General features: G+C 38.6%; 1 protein-coding gene across 5 annotated transcripts in view; it reads left to right on the top strand.

The window, feature by feature from the left end:
* Positions 1-19,770, top strand: part of KIF16B (kinesin family member 16B) — a 146,781-nt gene extending 127,011 nt beyond the window's left edge. For all 5 annotated transcript variants that reach the window (XM_075088265.1, XM_075088263.1, XM_075088264.1 and 2 more), the window contains 2 exons: positions 3,027-3,110; positions 18,380-19,770. In XM_075088265.1, the coding sequence (XP_074944366.1) occupies positions 3,027-3,110; positions 18,380-18,538 (243 nt within the window). In that variant the 3' untranslated portion in view covers positions 18,539-19,770. The remainder of the gene's footprint in view (positions 1-3,026; positions 3,111-18,379) is intronic.
* Positions 19,771-21,434: the final 1,664 nt, after the last annotated feature.

The raw sequence follows: 21,434 nt of genomic DNA, 5'->3' as shown, positions 1-21,434 counted from the left end.
GTTCTAGTTCTCATGTTGCAAAGATAATTTTCAAGCTGTGAACTGGGTGTAAACTGGTGCTGTCATGTCTGCATTAAGTGTTTGGACAGCCTGAAGCTCAAGTGTGGAGAGTTTTAATGTCTCTTCTTTCATTTTGGTGGGGATTAGACTCTTGGCATGTAGTGGAGTAGAACATATTGGAATAATTCAGGGTTTCCAAGAGTTGCTGAAGTGATGATGAAATCTATAGCTGCAGCTGTTTTTTTGTCACGTAGCTGGGTGGTCATCTGTTGTGTGACATAAATGATCTCCATTTTCATTTGTGAGATGGACATTTGCCAAACATTTGACTAAAAGTGGAGGCAGAGGACCCTTGGGAAGGAACGGGATACAGAAATGTTCCAGCCGGCCTGAGATTGAGCGCTTTCTGTATCTAGCCCCGTAGAGATGGTGACTGCAGCAGATGATTAGTCCTTTGTAACATAGCCTCTGCAGGATGCCAGATCCTTCCAAGTTGCATATACGTCTGTATAGGTATAGTCCGTATGGACCTACATGTATTACAAATATAAGTAATGTATATATGTGTGCCAAGTATAGTTTGGCACATTGGCATTCTGATCTGGATGGAAGATTTTATTATATATAATTCCCCAAGTCCAAGTTGTTCAGATCCAGGTCATGACCAGCAATGAAATTATGATTTTTGTTTAGGTACATGTCGTAACCTTGAACATTTCAGAGCCAAGTGTACACTCTGAGGCCTTTCTCTTGCATATTAAATTCATGACTGTAATAACAGACTTTCATGGGCATAGTTTCAAAGATTGTACATCGTAGTGATTCAGGAGTTAAGAAATGTTAAAACTATGTGAGCAGCTACTTTGGTTTCAATGAGTTTAGCAAAACTTACTGGCTTTAGATGATGCAACTGTTTTTCTTCTAAGATGTATCCAGAAAGATGACAGCTTAGGAAAACAACTTGCCCATCACAAAGTTTTGTAGAATCAGTCCCCAAATGCCTGTTAAAATCAAACTTAATTTAGATAAAGAAATCATTCCTGACTTTAGCTGTAATACCTTGCTTTGACTCTACAGAGTATGTCTGAGGATGTTGTAGCAGTATTTTTTTTTTTAATTTGTGCAAACTTTTTTAACAGGCACTATTTTAAAAATAATACAGTGAAAGTATTTATTAGCAAATAAATATAAAAACAATCTCCCTAGGGCCAGGAGGGGATTGTTGTGGTAGTTTTTTTGCCTTGCTTCTTTCTGGGAGTGACATGATGCAGTCCTATTCAATAAAATATAATTCCTGCAAGGGTGGGAATTTGAAGTCCTTGAAAATATTAGCATTTAAGTCCTGTATAGGTTAAGGAGTGAGTAATGCAGTGAAAATAAGTCCCAAGAATGTAATTATAGGATACTGTTAGTGTACTGCTTGTTGTGCCAACATGAAGAAGCAAGCACACTGAGAAGAATATGGTTGGAGAAATTTGAGGAATATAATTGGGGCATGCCGGCAAGACTGATGCAAAGCAGGCATTTCTTCCATCTCCTCTGGCACCCCACATCACTTTATATCGCTCATTTGAAGATGTCTAGGCATTGCTTTAAAATGATCCAAGTTTGAGTTGAACCAGAGAATGAGAATAAATTATTTGTATTGCAGAATTCCTCTGTATTTTAAAGATGCTTACATTCAATGTTAATAATGAAGCTCCTCATTTAATTCAGTATATTGCTGCTGTTTGTAACCAGACATAAATTCTCTACAGTCCTGTATGGGCTGATATACTAGAAAATGATGCAACTTGTTTATTAGTTCAATATCATCAAATAGCCAGAGGAATTCGTGCAGGAGGCATTTTTACACAGAGTTTTCTCCTGCAAAACAACTCCAGCAATGCCAATGGGAGGTTGCATATTTCTGTCTCATACAATGAAAGCTAGGAAGAAGTTGGTTTTGATGTGCCTTCAAGCGCGAACACAAACTATGTGGAGAGGACTTGCTTTCTTGCGTATGGTTCCCAGCAGCAGTGGCTTAGCAGACAAGTTCATTGGTGCTTGTTACCAACTCTTGAGTTTTTTGTGTGTTTTTCTGATATATTGGCTGGAATTTGTTCAAGCATTTTATTTGTTGGTGTACAAGAAAGGAAGACAGTTCCCTCACTCACTCTCTTACCAGTGTAGCTTGCCACAGTTCCTACAGGGTGAAAAAGAAATGAGAAGATAGCTTTGAACAACTCTGTGGAAGAGCTCTGAAAAGGACAGATCTGAATAGTTGTTTTTAGGAGTTGTGCTGCTGCCTAGTTTTCATTTTCAATGTGATAAATGGGATTTTGCCTGCCCATGTGGATTCTCTTCAGAAATTAAAGCTATTAGCTTCCAGCATGGACACACATTTGAATGTGACTGAGTTACAGCTCAATAAGTCCAACTTCCCATCATCTTAACTGTCATCACAGTGTAGCCTGTCCCTGCTGTGAGAGAAGAAGTCGTAGTTCAAGGCATGACAACAGGGTCCTCAGGTCCTGCTCAGGTGTCAGCTGAGGAGTCCAGCAATGCCATTTTCCACAGCATAAGTTCAGTGATAGTTCTTAGATCCAACGATCTTAATGTTTATGATACAACATAAGAAAAGACACACAAATTACATGACACTACAGTTGGAGACCACAGTTTTTACGAGGCTGTATGCAATCTTTTAAGGTACACAGGATCCCTGAAGAGATCTTTCTTACTTCTTGGTGCTGTCACATCAGATTCAGTTTGCAACTTTATAACTTTTATGTGGGTAAACAGTGGCGATCTAATTCCTAAATTTGCTTTCTGTTGCTCATTTATGACAAAATGTGTTTTTATTTTAGCAGTACTACAGACCAGAACATAATAAAATCAGTAGAAATGTGTAACATATTTGCTAATAGCATATAGTATAGCTCATGAAGAGTTGGCATTTTCTTCTTCCCAGATCCTTCATAGTTTGAGTTTTCTCATTTGAACGTGTCACTTCTGATGCCGATTCATCCTTTAATTTCTTCCAGCTTGCCACTTTAGAATTCCCTCCAAAGAAGCTCTTTGGAAACAAGGATGAACGAGTGATTGCAGAACGACGGAGTCACTTAGAGGTAATGTCACCTTTTTAACAGGCTTCTGCAGTGTATTTAGGTGGAGCACTCTCTGCTTGATCAACAGAAACCATTCCCATATGGTCAAAGTTAAATAGCCTGCTTGTAAGAATGAAGTTACTTACTGCCTCATTTAACACAGGAGATGGCAGCAGTAGATTGCAAAGTAATGAAACATGCCTTAAAAAAATTAATCCTAGTCTAGCAGAAAAAGCACCTCTTTAGAGATATTCATAGGAGGTACATTTAGTTAAGGGGGAAAGGTTGTGGGTGAGAAGTGTTCACTGTAGACAGATGGACTCTGCAAGACAAGATTAAAAAAACCCTGCTACTTTAAATGCAATTTGTTAGCTGAAGATTTACTATTTTGTTATAGTTACTATATCCAAATACCTCATCACAGAAGGAAAGCAATATTTAGGCATCTCTGAGCTTTATTTTGTAACCCAGCTTTCTGAATGTATTTTTTTCTTTTGGTTAGTTTTAAAAAATAATTTTATTGTGGTCAAGGTTACTAAGTTTGAGGGTTTGGGTTCTTTTGCTTTTTCTGCAGTGCCATGTGGATGGCATAATTTTGACTCCTATCACACATTAGGTCTTTATAGTTCTGTGTTAATGCATGTGTTATTGCAGCCCTGAAGCAGGAGGTGGGATTTTGGGAAGAAAGAGGCGTGAACAAAGACTTAAACCATACAACCCTCAACTATGTTATAGCCACATGGGGATTACCTGATCATGCAAGTCATTAAGAATTATATTCTTTGTAGAGCTAAAGTACCATTAAGTAGAGTTTTAGAGAAATTAATGTAACAGTAGATTGCTTCCAACTGGAATATCTTCTTGCATGTTTTGAATTTTTTCTACATATTTCCCCTTTTCTTTGATCTACAAACAAAACATTCTCCCTCTGACTTTTGATGTGAGGCTGTCTTACGTGTAGCACAAAATGTAATCTGCTTTGTTCCGTGTCCTTTATCAAGGGCATAAAGACATGGCCATATTACAGTCTAGCACTCAGTTTGCATATTCTTCAACCAGTAAGAAATTTAATCCCTTAATCTTTCTGACCTTTCATTGATTTACTAACCAATTTTATTGTAATGTTTCTAAATGTTAAAACTGCTCTGTGATCATGGTCACGTAGTACTTATAGTTCTCTATATAACCAATTTTTAGCTTAAAATTAAGTTCTATCTTTTTAAGCTAAATTAAGTCATTAAACCTTATTACCTATATATTTTGCAAGCCTAATAATAATAACAACACATTACCACTGTTCACATGAATATGTTTTGCCGTATGCCAGATAATACACTTGGTCATGCCACTCAATAATCCTGGCAAATCACTCAGTGTTGGAGAAACTGCCTAAGGGAAAGTTAGATAAAGAGAACAAGGAGCGAAACAAATGTTACCATCCTTGCCATGAGGAATTTGCTGCAACAAGCTGGTCAAAATCCCCTTATGTCTGGATCTCTAATCGTGGTATTTTCACTATATATTTTGCAGTGGTTTGCTCTGGGTTTGCCAACAGCTGGAGAGTTTCAGCTAACATAGCTGTGGCCTGCTTGGTGAAGAGTGGGAGAAACCACCTCTAAGTAATGATGGTTTCCAAAGTCACGTAATGCTCAAAGCACATCTTGAGTTATACTGGGGAAGTATTTGGGAGGCAGAGGAAGTGATAGTGGAAGATGGCACTGGCACCACTTCTATTTAAAATACTGGCTGATACTGTCTTGTGGCTTTCAATCTGGTATGAACCTTCAGCATGCTTCACTGGGCTAACTGGAAGGTAGTCAAGGGATGGATTGTCTCTGTAAGGGACATGGTTTCTTGGCCTTTTCACCGTAGCATGTTTCTCACATGCAAATTCAATCAGGTAAAAGGTGAGGGCATTAGACCTTGGTAACAAGCAGAAACATGGCTTGTATTCAGTTGGCTTTCATACCTGATCCTGTACCTTGATTTGCTGAAAACCCTTTGCAATATCTTTCAAGCCTCGCAGGTGGTGTGTTGTTCGAGCTGTAGTATGGTATAAAAGCTTATTTGATTGTACCGCGTGGTTAGTCAAGAGCTAGTGAGGTAATGCAGCATTTTTGGAAAAAGTAAAGCACAAGTTCCAGGCTGCCATGGTTTAGCCCCAGCCAGCAACCAAGCACCACATAGCCGCTCGCTTATTCCCTGCCAATGGGATGTGGGAGAGAATCAGAATCAGAAGAGTAAAAGCAAGGAAACTCATGGGTTGAGATGAAGACATTTTAATAGGTAAAGCAAAAGATGCGCGCACGAGCAAAGCAAGGAATTCATTTGCTCCTTCCCATGGGCAGGCAGATGTTCAGCCATCTCCAGGAAAGCAGGGCTCCACTGCACGTAATTGGTGACTTGGAAAGGCAAATGCCATCAATCTGAACGTCCTCCCGCGTCACTCCAAACATGCCCCTCTTTCCCCTTCCTCCTTCTTCCCCCAGCTTTATATGCTGAGCATGATGTCATATGGTATGGGATATCCCTTTGGTCCCTTGTGGTCAGCTGTCCCAGTTGTGTCCCCTCCCAACTTCTTGTGTAATCCCAGCCTGCCTGCCGGTGTGGTGGGGTGAGGAGCAGAAAAGCTCTTGACTCTGTGTAAGCCCTGCTCAGCAGTAACAAAAACATCCGTGTATTAGCAACACTGTTTTCAGCACAAATCCGAAACATCTGGGAAAATGAAGCAGATAGTGCGGGACTAGAATCATCAGAGAGCTAGTTCTAGTGGAGATATGTAAACTGTTATAATATTTGACTCACTTTGGCTTTAGTCAGGGAGATTTTCCTTGCACTTAATTATAAAAAGATTGGTCCAAAATATCCTTTGCAGGACAGTTTAGGAAGAGTTTGGTTTTTACTACGCATCATCTCTCAGACTCTTGCCACAGTAGAAGTGTCGAGGACAGCAGGAGGATTTATGGTACCTTTCAAGGCAACTAGAATCTGGGGGGCTGGCTCTAGGGTTTGCTTTGTTTTAAAATTGTCATGTAGAGTTAACTTTATTTCAGTTTGAGATTAGAAGTGGGCATATTTCATCGTAATGGAGGTTAAATTACTTGGGGTAAAAGACTCCAGAGAGCCCCAAATGATGAGGATGGTGATTTAAAATCACAATAAATGCAAAGCTTCTGTGAAACATTACGTTCTTTTATTTATCCTAGCAGGTACAAATGCTTAATAACCAAAAGTTTTACAGTACCTTGTTGGTAGGAAAGCACATTGTGTGCTATTTCTGTGTGAGATGAACCTGAGAAGTATTTGATCTCTAGTGTGATACAAAAATGCTTTTGCCTTGGTGTTTGTTGGTAGAATATAGTCTTTTGAGTAATATCTCACATTCCCGTAGAGGTTTGGAAGAAAAATGTACAAGTTGGCACAAAGATTTTTCCTATACATCTTAAGGAAAAATGCCTAAATTGTATTTAAAATTACCTATCTGAAATGCCCTACTGCAATCTATTAATTTAGTATTTCGTCAGGGACCTGTTGCAGAGCAAAACTCTAAATTAATTGTTCTGCAGTCTAAGGATTGTAATTTCACTCCAGAGCTAACCTTGCTTGATTAAATCCACCTTAAATGAAACGGCCAAGAATTCTTTTGATTAAAGTTAATGAATAGAAGCTAGCGTGGATCTATCCTTTCATGCAATTAGAAATCAGTAGATGAGAGTATAGGATCCTTTTTTAAAATTAAATCAGATTATGTATATTCCTTTTTTTAGTTTTTAAGCAAAAAGTTTTTAAAGGAAACGCATGTCACATATCTCTTGTGATTCAGTGAACGTATCTGTTTGCGTTTTAACTGCAAAATAACTTTTATTCCTTGGTGAGTTGCTAGATCTGTGGATGACAGTAAAAAGAAGTTTTCCTGAAACCTTTGGATACTACATTTCTGTGTCAAATCATTCCCGAGTATTTTTCCTCTTCTCTTAAACTCATGCTTTGTTGTAGATCATTATTAGCCCCATTTTCCCATTGTGCAGCTGGAAAAACTGGGCAGGAGTAGCTGTGTAAGTGGACATAGATGGAGTTGTGTTTCTTGTCTCCTTGGGCAGAAGCCTTGCAGTCACGGACCAACTAGGCTTTCTTTTCTGCTCTGTCACCAATGTGCTTAGGAAAAAAACAATTGTTATGCTGACAAAATCCCAACAGGTTGTTGCTTAAAGGAAAACAAAAACTCCCCCAAGCCTCAGCCTGTCTCCTTGTCTCAGTTTCCTGTTTCCCATTCCCTGTTTCCACTGCTGCATTTCCTCAGGTTTGTGTGTGGACAGCAAAGGAGAACAAGCAAAATCACGTATTGAGGATGCACCAACAGACAGTTCAACGGTTGGTAGGAGCCGTCTGTTTTCTTTTGCTGCCACTTACAGAGCTCAGGGAATGAAAGAAAGTCAACCTGTAACAGTATGGTGAAGCGAGCCTACTTCAGGTTTTGTAGGAACATATCTTCCTGGCATTCTCTGCTCTTTTGTGTTCATGGTAGTTTGAAGCCCTTTAGAAGACAGGCACACTCAGTTTATTTAAAATTAATAATACAATTGTCCTCAACCTCCTCACTTCTGGATGTTGTCTGATGAGGTTTTCAATGATAGGTGTTAATGCAGGAGGCAGAAATAAATCTTGTATGAACTGCATAATTCAATTTTGCTCTTGATTCTGTAGAACTGGCTGGGGAAAGCAGTGTAGACACTGAACTGACTGAAATATAGCTGTTACTTACAGTCAAAATTAAGCTTCCAAAATAGGATTCTTTAACTTAGGAGCCAAATGCTTTTTTTTGTTCTTAGTTTTTATTCTCACTTGAGTTCCTTTAGTGACACTTTCTAGTCTGGGGGTTTTCTTCATAGGGGTCTAAAACCACCCAGTCTGCCTTTCCACTTTAAAAGTGAGATTCTGCTGTTTTTGCATGGCTCCAGTAATCTAGTTCTTAAAGAGAACATGAAATGATGGAAATACCTTTCCTTAAACTTGAATTAATTCTTCTTACTTAAATGTATTTTCAGTTTCAGAATTAACACCTCGGTGACAACCAGCAAAAGAAACACGTGAGAAAAAAAGATCTCTATTTGTCAACAAATTTGGGCAAATGGAATGTTTGAGCCTGTCTGAGACCACCTTTCTTGAGGTTCTCCTTCATGAGGGCAGAAATATTTTAATGAGCTTTTAGATGAATCATCATCTGAATATTCAGTGCAGACTTCATAAGTACATCCCACTGGCCTTTGTTTCACAGCCCCATTCCTTAATTTGTTTAACTGAGACAACATGCTTCGTGCCAGTTACAGGTGAATTGATATTTCTATTGCAAAAAAACCTGTCAAGTAGGGTCAGAGTTACCATATCTATTGGATTTTTTTTCCTGACTCTGATGCCAGTCACAAAGACCTTTCAAAACTACTGATTATGTGTCCGTTCAAAGTGATTATTAAAAGGAAATTATTAGACTCCAGTATCAGCTCACCACAACATCCCTAACAGCAAAGCTTTTTAAGAAGAGCTTTAAAGCCAGCTGCTCACCAGCCTGGCTCTTGCAGATTGAATGTTTGCTTCTGACAGCATGGGTGTAAATACCCTTCTTAGAATCATCTCAATGAGAAGGACTTCAGAAAGCATTCAGAATACATTTGATAATTTTTGAAAGATTAAAGGAAGCTTTTTATTTTGTTACAGACATGAATGCACACCAGATATGACTGATAGTGCAAAAGCAGACCAATGCAAATATCCATGTTTGATAATCCTGGAGAAGATTGTTTCATACCAATAGTCTGAACTACAGAATACAGTATCTTAGAGTGATGGTTTTAATTTGCCACTAGAGGAATAGGGTTGTAGTGGGAGTACAGGAGGAAAGAGCATAGATGCATCCAGGAAGACAAGAGAAGAACGTGTGTGATTGGGCCATATTGTGAATATCAATTATATGAAATCCATATCATGGATAATTTTCTAAATTAGGTGTAGTTAGTCTGTACCAAGTGCCTTTCATAACTCTAGTAACCATTTAAAAATTTTAAGAACAAAAATAACTGCTTTTCAGCAACAACACTAAAGTCTTGCCTTGCCTGCAGACAGTAAGACTTTTTAGTTAGCCATCTGAGAGCAATTTCACACCTCAGGTTCCCATCCTTCAGCTCATCACTGGGGTTGCCCAAGTCACGTACCTGGCTTTTCTTCTTTGAAGCGGCAGACCTCAAAGAGGAGTTGTAGCAGCTCTCAGCAGTGAAGGATTTAATCTTTTTTTTGGGTAGTGCCACTTCTTGTGTGAGACATGTTAGCTTCAAAAAGTGAGTAAATAAAATTAATTTTACCTATGCATTACAGTCACTAGATACAGATAAGTCTAAATTAGGACTTTGTGTACATCAGCAGTTGATTCTGTACCAATAAAATGGTACTTTGATTGAATACTGTAGACTCTCAGCCAGGCCCACAGCAAATGCAAGATATTAGTAATAGCAATAGAAAAGAAAGATGGCAGTTTAGAATGAGCGGAAGCCTGGGGTTGTTTTCTGGACGAGTTAATTTTAAGCTCCGGTCCAACAGGCTACTGGGTGCAAAAGGAACGGTGAGTGTAAGCAGCCCCTTGGTCTCATTTGCTCAGACTCAGTGCTTTATTCAAATCAGTTCTGAAAACCTGTTTTGCAGAGTTTGCTAGAGGTAACTTTACCTAATATATGTACCCCTTTACAATAATTTTGCTGTTTCTTTCTTTAGATAACTTAGATCCCTACCTCAAAAGCTGGACCTTTTGTACTAAAATGTTTATCTCCATTATAATCAAATAATTAAATAGGATGTGCAATTCAGAGACTCTTTTTCTTTCCTTTTAGAGATTTCAGAGTATCAGTAAATAAGGAGGTATGTTCATCATAATTTAGTAAGTTCAGAATATGTGACAGGATATAGTTTGAATTCTAGTTTAGCTCCACATCATAATGTGTTTTGCTGTCAGTTCAAAATAAATTTCCCAATATCCTTCTACAAATGAGGTTTTGAAGTTGTGTGCGTTTATCAGTCTCCAATAATGGCTCTCCGCATTCAGATGTGAGCAGATGAATAAAGGGAGTGCTTGACCAAGGACACTGAGTTGAACTTGATGCTATCCCTTTTAAAAGCAAACGTATCAGTTTTCCTCCAGCATCTGATTTCACTGAAGGAAGTAGAGGGTGATGCACGTCAAGTGCTTTGATACCTGTTTGCCAAGGCTACTCCAACAGATGACATGCAGTCGCTGCTGGCCCAGAGATGCGTGGTATATTCAATCCTGTTGTTGTTCTTTCTGGAATAGATTTTTTGTCAGGGCTTGTTTTGACTTGTGCTCCAGAGAAAAGATTGGTTTCCTTCACTAGTCAGGTCTGTTTTGATCTTTTTTAATATGGCCGTTCACTTCCAAAAGAAGACTCACACTGATAAAGCACATGTAAACCAGCCCTTGCTGCCTTTTTTTTTCCCCATCAGCCTACGATTCAGTTTTCATTGGAGCTGCTTTAAAACCAATTAATATAAGCTTTTAGCAGGCAGGCATTGTAAGAAATATCCTGTGGATTTTAAATGAACTTCAGGCAGAATAAGATTGTAATTTGGGATGTAGACTGACTTCAGAAGTTAATTCAATCGATGCAACGTAATAGTAATTCAACATAATGTGCTCACGCCATTAGACTTGCACAGAAAAATGCTCTAAATAGCTATAATGAACAGTTTGGAATTTGAAAACCTAGGAGGGCAATTTCACCTTGAATCATAACTGGCGTCTCTCAGAATGCTTGTACATTGCAAAAATTCAAAAGTTGTATGAATTCGAGTAGATTTCAGTACCACCCTGGGTAAAATTAAATTTTAGTGGCACTCAAACACTTCTGGAGATGTGGTAATTTCTGCTTTCATCTGTATAGCTGTGCAGGAAACTAACCCTGATTCAAGGAATCTGCATTATACTGTGCATAAAAAAAAACATAGGGAGAGTTTCCCAAGGGGCTAAAAATATAAGTTTGGGGTTTTTTAATGGAAATTAGCTGCTTAAAGAGCTTGATTCTTACCCAGTGAATTCTGAAGTCATTTAGATACCTCTAGATATGCCCAAAGGAGTGGTGTGTATGGCATTGCTGCTTGTCTCTCTTCTTTAGATTAAGTCCACCAGCAACACAGACTGCTGCAGTGTTAGTGCCACTGCAATGGCAAGAACACAAGTCTCCTTAGTTCAGTTTTGTAGCTCCTCCTATCTAGCTAGCTCCTTAGCAAACAAGTTCAGTCTAACAAGTTAAGAGTTTACATATGTGTATCACAGTCAAATTGGCAAGATATTTACTAGTATATTAAAAACCCATCAACCTAGCATAATTTGCTGTTGTCATATTATTTGTTCTAAGGGATACCTATAAATCCTGGTTTCTTAGGAAACATCACCTGCCTACAGCACAGGCAGCTGGGACTCTGCAGCAAATGCTCTGCTCCCCACGAAGCTGTGTCTGGCTGCTGCATCCCCAGCAGTACTGGTTCCTCGGTGCTAGGCTTGCTTTCCTCCGTTAATAAGAGGACGTTTGTGCAGGCAAAGTCGTCAGTAAGACAGCTGAAAGTTTGACATAGGTGTGCTTTGGGAGAGCTGGTGATGTGCATTATGCATGGCTGTGGAATTAATGTAGAGTCTATATGTAGAATTCGTTTTGGATGGAAATCATTGGTGCTTGGGGTAGAGTTGCACATAGAAGCGTAAGACATGCAAACACAGGGTAAGGTGATACTGATTGGGAAATAATTTAATTTTTTATTTATTTAAACTTTTTCTTTCAGTGACTACTAGGCATTATCTGTAAACAGCCTTGCCTCTGATTAGGCCTAATGAAAGTGAACAGGAAGAGTTTGATTAAAATGAGTCAATCCTTTTTCCTTGGCTTGTGTAATGTGAAGCCAGTTAATCCAGCCCTGAGACAAATTAATGTCTACCAGTCTGAAGCAAATAAACCCCTCCTTTAATATTATGACTAATGTGGTGGTGACTTGTCATTTTCAAACATGTGTGAATCTGTCTTTATTGTCTTGAAAAATCTCTCTGCTCACGCAAGTCGTGCAGCCAGAGCAAGGTCTCTGGTATCTATCCCATAGATAAGTTCTGTAGGCATTTGTTACCTCCAGCTCCTCAAAGAAGCCTTGCATAACTTTGAAAGTATCTAATACTGTAGTTTTTGACAGGAGAACCCAGCCATCTTGGTCTTCCTGCAGAAGGTATCAGCCTATTTGATCATGTCATAATTTTAGAAGTTTTCTCTCCAAAGTTTTGCACAGAAATAAGATCCTTCAGGCACCAGGTAGTCTCCCAGGCAGTCAGTCTTTTTCTCATTGCTGTGAAATCACAGCTGCACATAATGACCTAAGGGTATGTGCAGGAGATAAATGTGTATGGATCCAGAGGTAACATTAGGTACTTCCGTAAGGGCCTGAAATATCACTTCAGGTATTGAATATCACATGCTGTCCTGCTCACATATTTTACTCAGAACTGCTTTATGATATCTTGCAATGTATGTGGAGGTGCTAGGGAAAAGAATTGAAGCCTCATGTTTTCTCTTTTTGAAAGAAAATAACCACAACAAAAAACCTCTGCAGAAGATCAAAATGTTTGTGAGCTAGTTATATCTGGTGAGCAGAGAGTTGATCCTATTCTTGAATGGCTGGAGGTGAAGATATTAGTCACCGTCTCTGTACGGTCTCCTATTCTTTTGAGCTGCTGTACACTAAAGCAATGCTTTAGTGAGTGCTAACACAGCATTATGCTGGCAATTACTCCTAATTAGCCAGTTTAGCCTCAGGTGGTCCCCAAGGGAAGGGGAGATGGTTTTAGTGGCAGGTATGGGGCAGAAGCTTAACTGTGGTGAACCGAATCATGGCCTGAAGGGCCAAGCTATCCTTGCAGACCACAGAGGCACCTATTGGGACCACTGCTTGTTAAAACACCTCGGTTTGGACAGCTTGAATACCCCTTGTTGTGTAATGTTGGGCTATTTGCTATAAGAGAACCAGATCCCTTGGAAATCAGTTAATAATTCTTATATTCTGGCTAGTGGCTTTCCTTGTCCTCCACACCTGACACAGATAATCCAGTCATGTGGTGTTTGAGATGTGGTCTGTGTCCCAGATGAGGCAGAACTGGCATAGCTACCTACCCTTTTCCTAAGGGTTCCCATCTTCTGCACTCTCCCTGTGGTATTACAGACTGTGACCCTGGCTTACCTCCCTGAACAGTATGTTAGTTCCTTCTGACTTTTGCCAGTAAGAAGGAGGAAAAAAAAACCAACAACAACCAACCAAACAAAAAGCATCAAGCCACAAAAGAACCAGATCCAATGAGAAGTTTGAATACTGTTTTTCTTGGGAAGATGTGCAGTGTCTTCTCTTCAGATTCTGTATATAGCACCACCCAGACAGGGCCCATTGCCAGCCTGAAGTCTCTGTGGGACTTCATCTTCTGTCAGTGCCATTTCAGCCAGGCTTTTTTTGTAGTTAGTGATGATAGCTGGTGTTTCTGTAGCATTTTGTATTTGAAAAACCACCCTGGAAGTAATTTTTTTTTTCTCTTCAAGACACCGATGGAAAGGTCCAAAATAGAGAAAGCTGGTTAATTTGGGAAATGATCCCCAAATGTACATTTTCCTTTGTGTATGCCCAACAATTTCTCTCTAGGAGGCAAAGGCAGGAGATGCACTCCCATTTCTGCATTACAGCAGGCTCCCTTTGCATGCGTTGTCTTCTAAGCAGATCCTTATTTTTGTGATCACAGATTGGAAGCAAAGTGTGTTCCTGTCTGCTTGTTTTGGGCTAGAGTCTTTCTTGGGAAGATCTTACTTTGCAAATATCTAATTATATCACAATGTGGCTTTTCAGAATCAAGGAATATGCTTCAGTCTGTCTCTTTTTTTGTAATCAGATTCCTATCCTATAGAAAACAGCTGTTGATACCTGGATATGCTTTGCTCTATGAATAATTCAAATCAAGATTTGATTTAAAGCTTGCAGTACTTAACACTAGTCAACAGAATAATTATGTGATTGGTGCTGGGAGAAACTAGCATCTATATTAAAGGGAGAGAGGAGCCAATGCTAGAAGTTAGATGAGCAAGTTAGTTAATCCTGCCTCTGCCACCAGCGACCTTCTGTGATCCTGTGGTAAAGCTTTTGACTGTCACATTGATGCGTAGGTGTTGAAAGGGGGGATATTGTTTCAAAGAAAAGAAGCTATTGTTTCAAAAATCCCCAAAGCCTTGTAAGGTTTATCTTATTAAAGTTTGGTTTTAGCTCTGTCAGATATTAGCCAGGCAATATTTATCATGCTAATTAAGTGTTCTATTTAAAGAATTTAAAATGCTGACTTTTTTGATGAAATTTCTAGAAACAGCAGTAGGAGAGAGAAAGCTCAAAGTTTCTTCACTTTCTGGAAGTACCAGAATTGATGAGTTTTTAAACACACCAAAGTTTAATAAAAAATCCAATTCTTGCTAAGCTCTGCTATTGGTCTCTGAGGCTGTCACTGTGTGGATTGTGAGAACAATGTCATTGAACTGAATTCCTCTTTAATATGCCACAATTGAAAGGATGATAAGAGCACTTTCACATTCCAGAAAGCTTTTTCATTGTAATAACTTTAAGTTATGGATTTATATTAAAGTGTATAAAATTATGAGGTTCCCATGTCACACAGTAGTGTAAAAATCATTAGTATGACTTTGCTGTGCTGGTGGATTGAGCATGAGATGGACACTGGCCTACTGCTAAAAAGGTGAACCCTATTAAAATGATTTTTAATAAGCTTTTAAAATGTTTGCCGTTTTGCTATTCACATAATTAAAAGGGAGGGAAAGCTACTCAAACTAGTAAATAGAGAAGAACCTTCAGGCCTCACAATACTTTCTCCAGTCTCATTTCCTTTGCAAACACTTGGAATACAAAGTTAAAACTTGCAGGTATGGCTGTGATAAAATTTAAGTTAAAGTCCATAACTTTGCCAAGAGGGCAAAACCACTGCTTATCCTATTCTGCATTTTTTTTTAACCTGGCTTTCAATCTTTAAGGTTTTTGTACGTGCCAAGAGTATTTCCATTCTCTAAACTGCTGTTCCTGAATATGTGTTTAGACTGAGCAACCAACACAATTGGTGTGTAAGTTACCTATTTTACTGTTCACCCATTTACTGTTACACTGCCCTTTTACTGCGCCCTCATGTTGAGACGTTGACATATTTGTAATTAGGATTTTTTCCAGCAAACCAGCAACGTAGCAAGTTGAACCCTATTAGTGAAATTAAACTCCTAAGTGCATTTGGAAGAACACTGATTACCAGACTAAATAATCCAGAACAAATGGCTAGAGTTTTGAAAGGCTGACAAACAAAAATGAGTAATAAAACCGAGCCTTTTGGAATATTTATAGGAGTTATCTAGTTTTTTCTTTCCAAGGTAATCATGCAAACCTAGCAAAAGCAGGACTTCTATAATGTAATGCTTTTCATACTAGGGGCAATGATTTAGATGCTGTAGGTGAAATGCTGGTAGGAAGTCAGCACTGATTTGTATAAAATTTGGACATCTTTCTATGAAGGCACCCTGAGCTTCCAGTGTCTGCTAAGAAATTTTTTAAGGGAGCTCATCAAAAGATACCAGAGTGCTTCCTACCTAGTTTTAACTCAGCGCAAATAGCATTATTCTTTAAATAGAGAGAAACAATATCTGTTGCTGGAAATTGATTTACTATAAAAGCTTTGAAAACAACTCTCCCCCTGCCCACTGAGTTCTGACAGAGGAGATCCTTTCATCCAGCATTGCCCCCACTCCAGCAGCTTGCAGTGGCTTCCTGGGTTGCAACAACATGCTGAGTCCCTTTTTTCTTTCCATCATCTTGGGCACTTGGTGTTGATGTGCTCCTGCCCCTCTCCCAGCTTGCTGTGACCCTCATCCACTCTATATCCAATCTGAATTTGGGAAGCATCTTTACATGCACCAGTAAGGAGCACTCTTCCTTTTCTCCTTTTCTCCCACTTTGTTGTCTACATTGTAGCCAACGGGACAGAGCAGTCTTCCCCCTTACTTCCTAGCCACAACTCTTTAGTTGAAGCATATGTTTGTGGTGTGAGTAAACACTTCTGCTGTCAATCACTGTTTCCTTCACTATGGGACGTAACTCCTAGCCAGCACAATTTGGACAGAGCAGCCTTTTTTTCATTGAAGCAACAGCTTCTTTCTGTCAAGGGCATATCAGCTCTGTGCTATGCTAACACGTCAGCATTGCAAACAAGGGCAAATGCAGATATGGGATTTAGAAGAGGGATAATTTGCTCAGAGGTGGTTGTTGAAGAGCACAACACCAAGCCATATGGCTGGAAACCTTCATACAAAATGAATTCTGTCATTATCTGGTAGGGTCTACTTGTAGCCATTTTCCCAAGGATCTTTCTCATGTTCAAAGAATCTGTGATATTCACTGAGCAACTCCAATGTGCAGATCTGGGAAAATAAGTATATCTGCTGTTGCCTCTGTTGCCCTGTCATGTAAGTATACGCTTACAGCAGAGGGATTTTTTTTCGCTCTGTTGTTAAAGCTGTCATGCCAAAACAATGAATAATGGCTCTACAGGAAAGGCATGACAGTCAGTTACCTAGCCATACATACTAAGGTGAATGCAATAGGTCTTGTAACGTCTCCAGTGAGATATTTGGGTACCTTTGAGCCTTCAGTGTCCATAAACTGGAATTACTGCTGTAACTTTATGCCATGTTTTACATTTTACTTTCTACCATACTTATCCTTCAGGCATTACTGGATTGGGACTTTTTTTTAAAGGGCCCTACTTTGTGAACTAATTATGATGAATGTTGATGTGACATCTGTTGATCTCTTTAAATTACCTGTTAGTCTGTTGGAATTCATCTTAAAGGCATTTTTTTAATGAAATTTTTTCATTAACATTAATACAACCTGTGGGAGATCTGAATAAAAAAATCCCCCAATCCTGCCAAGAGAAGAGGAGAATAGCTTATGTGCCAGCTGCTTTTTTTGTTGTTGTTTTTTGTTATCCTGCTTTCTGTGATATTAATACAGCTGGTTTCCAAGGCACTTAAATAGATAACAGGTTGTTAAAGTATGGAGAAATTCTCCTTGAGAAGAGAGTGAATAATTAGGACTGCTTCCCAAACATGGAACCGTTTCCATGGCTCAGAAGGTGCTGCACTCAAATAACTAAACCTTGTGATCTTCATAGGAGATTGTTCTGTTCTGTCTTGCAGATATATTTCCTACCTCATCCAAGATTAGTGAATAATTTCTCAAGTTATTTTTTTGTGTGGTCAGTCTGTAGCAGAGCAAAGGAGTTTATCCTTGTGCTGCAGCAGGGATATGAGGTTTACTTTGCAATTATTTAGGTGACAATGGGTACTTCTTTAGCACCTGTCTGATCAATGTTTTATCTACTGTGTTTCATTCAAAAGTTATGAATATGACTTACTAAATCATTACAAATTATTGTAATTATTCAACCCATATGTGAAGGAAACCCCATCAGGTTTGTGAAAACTAACTTTGTGTTAATGTATCTCTGTCACAATTTCTATAGGTACAATGGATGCAAGTTGCACAGCAGTTGGTGAATATTAACTTTACGGAAGGGGAATGTTTCTTACGTGTAAGACTTAAAAAAAACCAAACATTAAATTTAGAGGGCAGATCAGTGAAGAGATGCTGGTAGATTCTGAGATAATATGAAAGTCCTGCAGTCTTTTTGCAGATGGCCTTGATCACAACAAATCCTTTTCCCTGCAAGGATTGTGGAGGCTTGTTGAGGGAAAGAGTTCTGAAGGCCTTTTGTGTCCATATGTAGTGAAATTCCTGCAGAATGGATCTAAGGTTTGTACATGCTGGAGTGTTTTGTAATGCTAGACAGCAGTATTAGCAGGTCATGATGAGCAGAAAGCATTACGTGACTACAGAATAAACCAGAAAGCATCACAGAATAAAACTGTTACTAAGCTTGGCAGCAGAAGAAAGTAGAAAATACTTCTTTTCTGCTTTTCCTGAGCTTAATACAGACATTTCAGTAGACATGTTATAGATGGATTTAAATTCTGATGGTTATTAGAAAGACTTTTCACAGTCAATGGAGATCTTGTTTCTTTTTTCTATACCACTGTTCATTTAATTCTTCAAAGTGGTCGTAATCAATTTGATCAAGGAAAGCTTATGACATTTTGCACTTTGTTCCACAGAAATACCTCAGGAGCTTTTTCTCTGCAATGCTGAAATCTCCATCATCTCCATTGCACATTGATAAAGTGGGGCTAATGCTGTCAAAACACACCATCTGTGAATTCTCACCCTTCTTCAGAAAAGGCGTTTTTGACTATAGCAGCCATGGGACCAGCTAACTTTTGAGACAGGACCCATCTGCCAGAGGAGCACAGTCGGAGTGGTGCCATCACTTTTGTTCTGTGAGAGAAATGGGGGGAAGGAAAAAAGGTATCTTCCTCCATACCTGGCAAGTTGCATCAAAATTACTCCAGTTAGCTACATCCAATGCTAGCCTTTGGCCTTTACCAGTTCTCATTTTAGTGCCTGCATTTTCCTGGCATGGGGTACACAGACATTCTTGTGTAAGTTGATCTGTTAATACTGTAAAAAAGTTCTGACTCTCATGCTGTGTTTAGATTTGCTCCTTAGTGGGAGTACTTCCTTCCCATTTGCTCAATTTGTTCTGGTGATGCAAGAGCATCTCGTGTTTACCGTGGAGGTGTATCGTTCTGACAGAGGGTTTGTGAGCAGCCTTTTGGTTTCTGTACAAGCTGTTCCTTTAAAGAACACTTCGTCTTTTGTTTCCTTATAGCATACTGTGGTGTTTAAGGTAATGCTCGTACTCCACTGTTTCTTTTTTTCCCTCCCAGGCGCACATTTTAACTATTTGACTGTATAATTGTATGGTTTTCCTCAGAAGAATTAAAGGGCCTGGGTAACTTGAATGTTTACAAAAATATATGCAGCAGAATATAATTTAAACCCTGTATAAGTCTTCCAAACTTGGTTATTTTGAAGCAGAACAAATCACTGTTAATTAAGAAGCAGAGGAAGCAATAGTTACCGAAGAATGCGGTCAGCATCTTTTCAGATTTTCTAATTACCCAGACTGTAAGTGGATACTGTACACTGTACAGACTCATAGCTATGCATAAAACTAAAGCAAACTGCTATATTTCTTTTTTGAAAAATAGTTTTTTCACAATAGCATAACATTGTAAAGGATAAGTTTTATTTGCATTGATCAGAATTTACAGAATTTGACTAATAGTCCTTCAGAATTTCTCAGGACTCATTCAGGCTTGCACATGTATATACAGGTAGAAGTCATTTTATATTGTGGCTCCAAAAATATGTATACACTGTGACTGAAATTGAGTACATGTACATGTTGATGTATAATTGGTTGTATAAAAATGAAGATCGAACAACTTCCAGTTATTAAAACAGATAATGAAAGGTAAGTTTTGTGTGCCATTTATTAGGACTGTGAAGCATTACTTGTGAGTTGCCATCATTGACCACTGGTAGGTCTTGGTGAAGTATTTCGTGTTGTAGAAAATGATTATTAAAACCTAAAGTAACAACACTGGTGACATTTTTATTTAATGACCTAAATTATAGGACAGTAATGATCTACATTTAATATGATACATTTAATATGATACATTTAAAGATAATTGGGTTCCATTATTAAGCCTAATCTGTTACAATAAGCATTTCTAATTAAAAAAAAAGAAAAAAGAAAAATTATTAGAATGGATCATTTAAATTTTGAGAGTATTTTTATTATTTTGATTCATTTCAGTGAAAACAAAAATTAGGGTACAATTTCTAAACCACCAGAGCCCTATTATCAGCAGAGTAGACTTTGATGTCTTTGGATGTGTCTGACTGTGTCTCCCAGAGGTAAGTCCTATGCTTTGTGTGACTTAAGATTTGGAGAACCTGTTTGAGAAAAACACAACTAGACCAGTGGAGTGAAAAATATGAATATTTGAATTTTTCACATGAATTTAAAAGGCTTGTACTTGGTTCCTGTTTACAGTACAAATTAATTCAGGGAGGAGCATATGCTCTAGTGGTATAAACATGCCAATAAGGTGGCTAATTTATGTTGGCTAGTTTATCTGGCCTACAGCGTTAAATGTGTACTTTGAAAATAACGAAGTAAAGGCTGATTAATCACTCCATTTAAAATGTCATCAAGTTAAAAGCTACAGAAATGCAAGTGTAAGCATGCAATTAGGACCACAACCCCAGGCTACCAGCTTTTCCCACCTTCTTATCTATCCTTCAGTGGTACTCAGAGTTTAATCAATGACTGCAAGCTCAGGCTAGATTAAGAGGCATCTCTTAATGATTTCATCAGTAAAAATATGATGGCTCTCCAAAACCTGCAGTCTTTAAACCCAGACTTTGTAAGAAAATTTCAATAGAAGCTGAGATGCATGTCAAAATTATTAGCCATTTTCAAGATGTTCAAACTGCATTTCTGTAAAGATATCTTCAGGCTCTAAATTTCTCCATTAATTTTATTTTTAAAATATTGGCACTTCCAAAAATATTGTGAAAGTAATCTCGAGGACTCGTACAGTTTTTTCCAAAGTGCTCTGTAATTGGGCTTGTGGGCTTTGCATCTGCAAAGGCCTTAAGCGAAACCTTAACTTCTGTATCAGGACTATTTATGTTTCAAGTGAAGTGTGTATTTAAGTGCTTTACTGAACTGGGGCCATCGTTCCTACCCATGTGACTGAAGCTATGCTTCCATTTAAGTCACCAAACGACTTGGCTCATATTCTTGCTGACCCTACAGCAATTTTTCATCAATAGGGATGCACAAAAAAGGCCAAAAAGCACACTGGAGATAGTGCTGGGCTAGTTTTCTGCATGATACCTTGGTCAAGATGCAAAAAGATTCTGGGCAAAGCTTCCGTGTTGGTCTTGAGCCCTCAATCTTTTAACTGGAAATGCTTTTCCTGTGAATATGCTGCTTCGCATAGGAAAGAGGTAGAGCAGCCCCTAAAGCCCTGCTGCTAGATGGCTCCTGACAGTCCTCTTGCTCCACAAGCTGCCCTGTCCTGAGAGCCTGCAAGGTCAATTCTAAAACCAATGCTCAGCTGCTGCTGTTGGAGATGATGGTAGAGGGTCTTCAGAATTGCCCTAAAAATGTGAGGGGGAAGAACCCATTTTTTTAATTAATTAAATGTAATACATTAAAAACAAACAAACAAACAAAAAAAAAAGTGGGAC

The sequence above is a fragment of the Phalacrocorax aristotelis genome, chromosome 3 (genome assembly GCF_949628215.1).
Source record: "Phalacrocorax aristotelis chromosome 3, bGulAri2.1, whole genome shotgun sequence".
Taxonomy (NCBI): Eukaryota; Metazoa; Chordata; class Aves; order Suliformes; family Phalacrocoracidae; genus Phalacrocorax; species Phalacrocorax aristotelis.
This window is presented reverse-complemented; position numbering and strand designations above follow the sequence as displayed.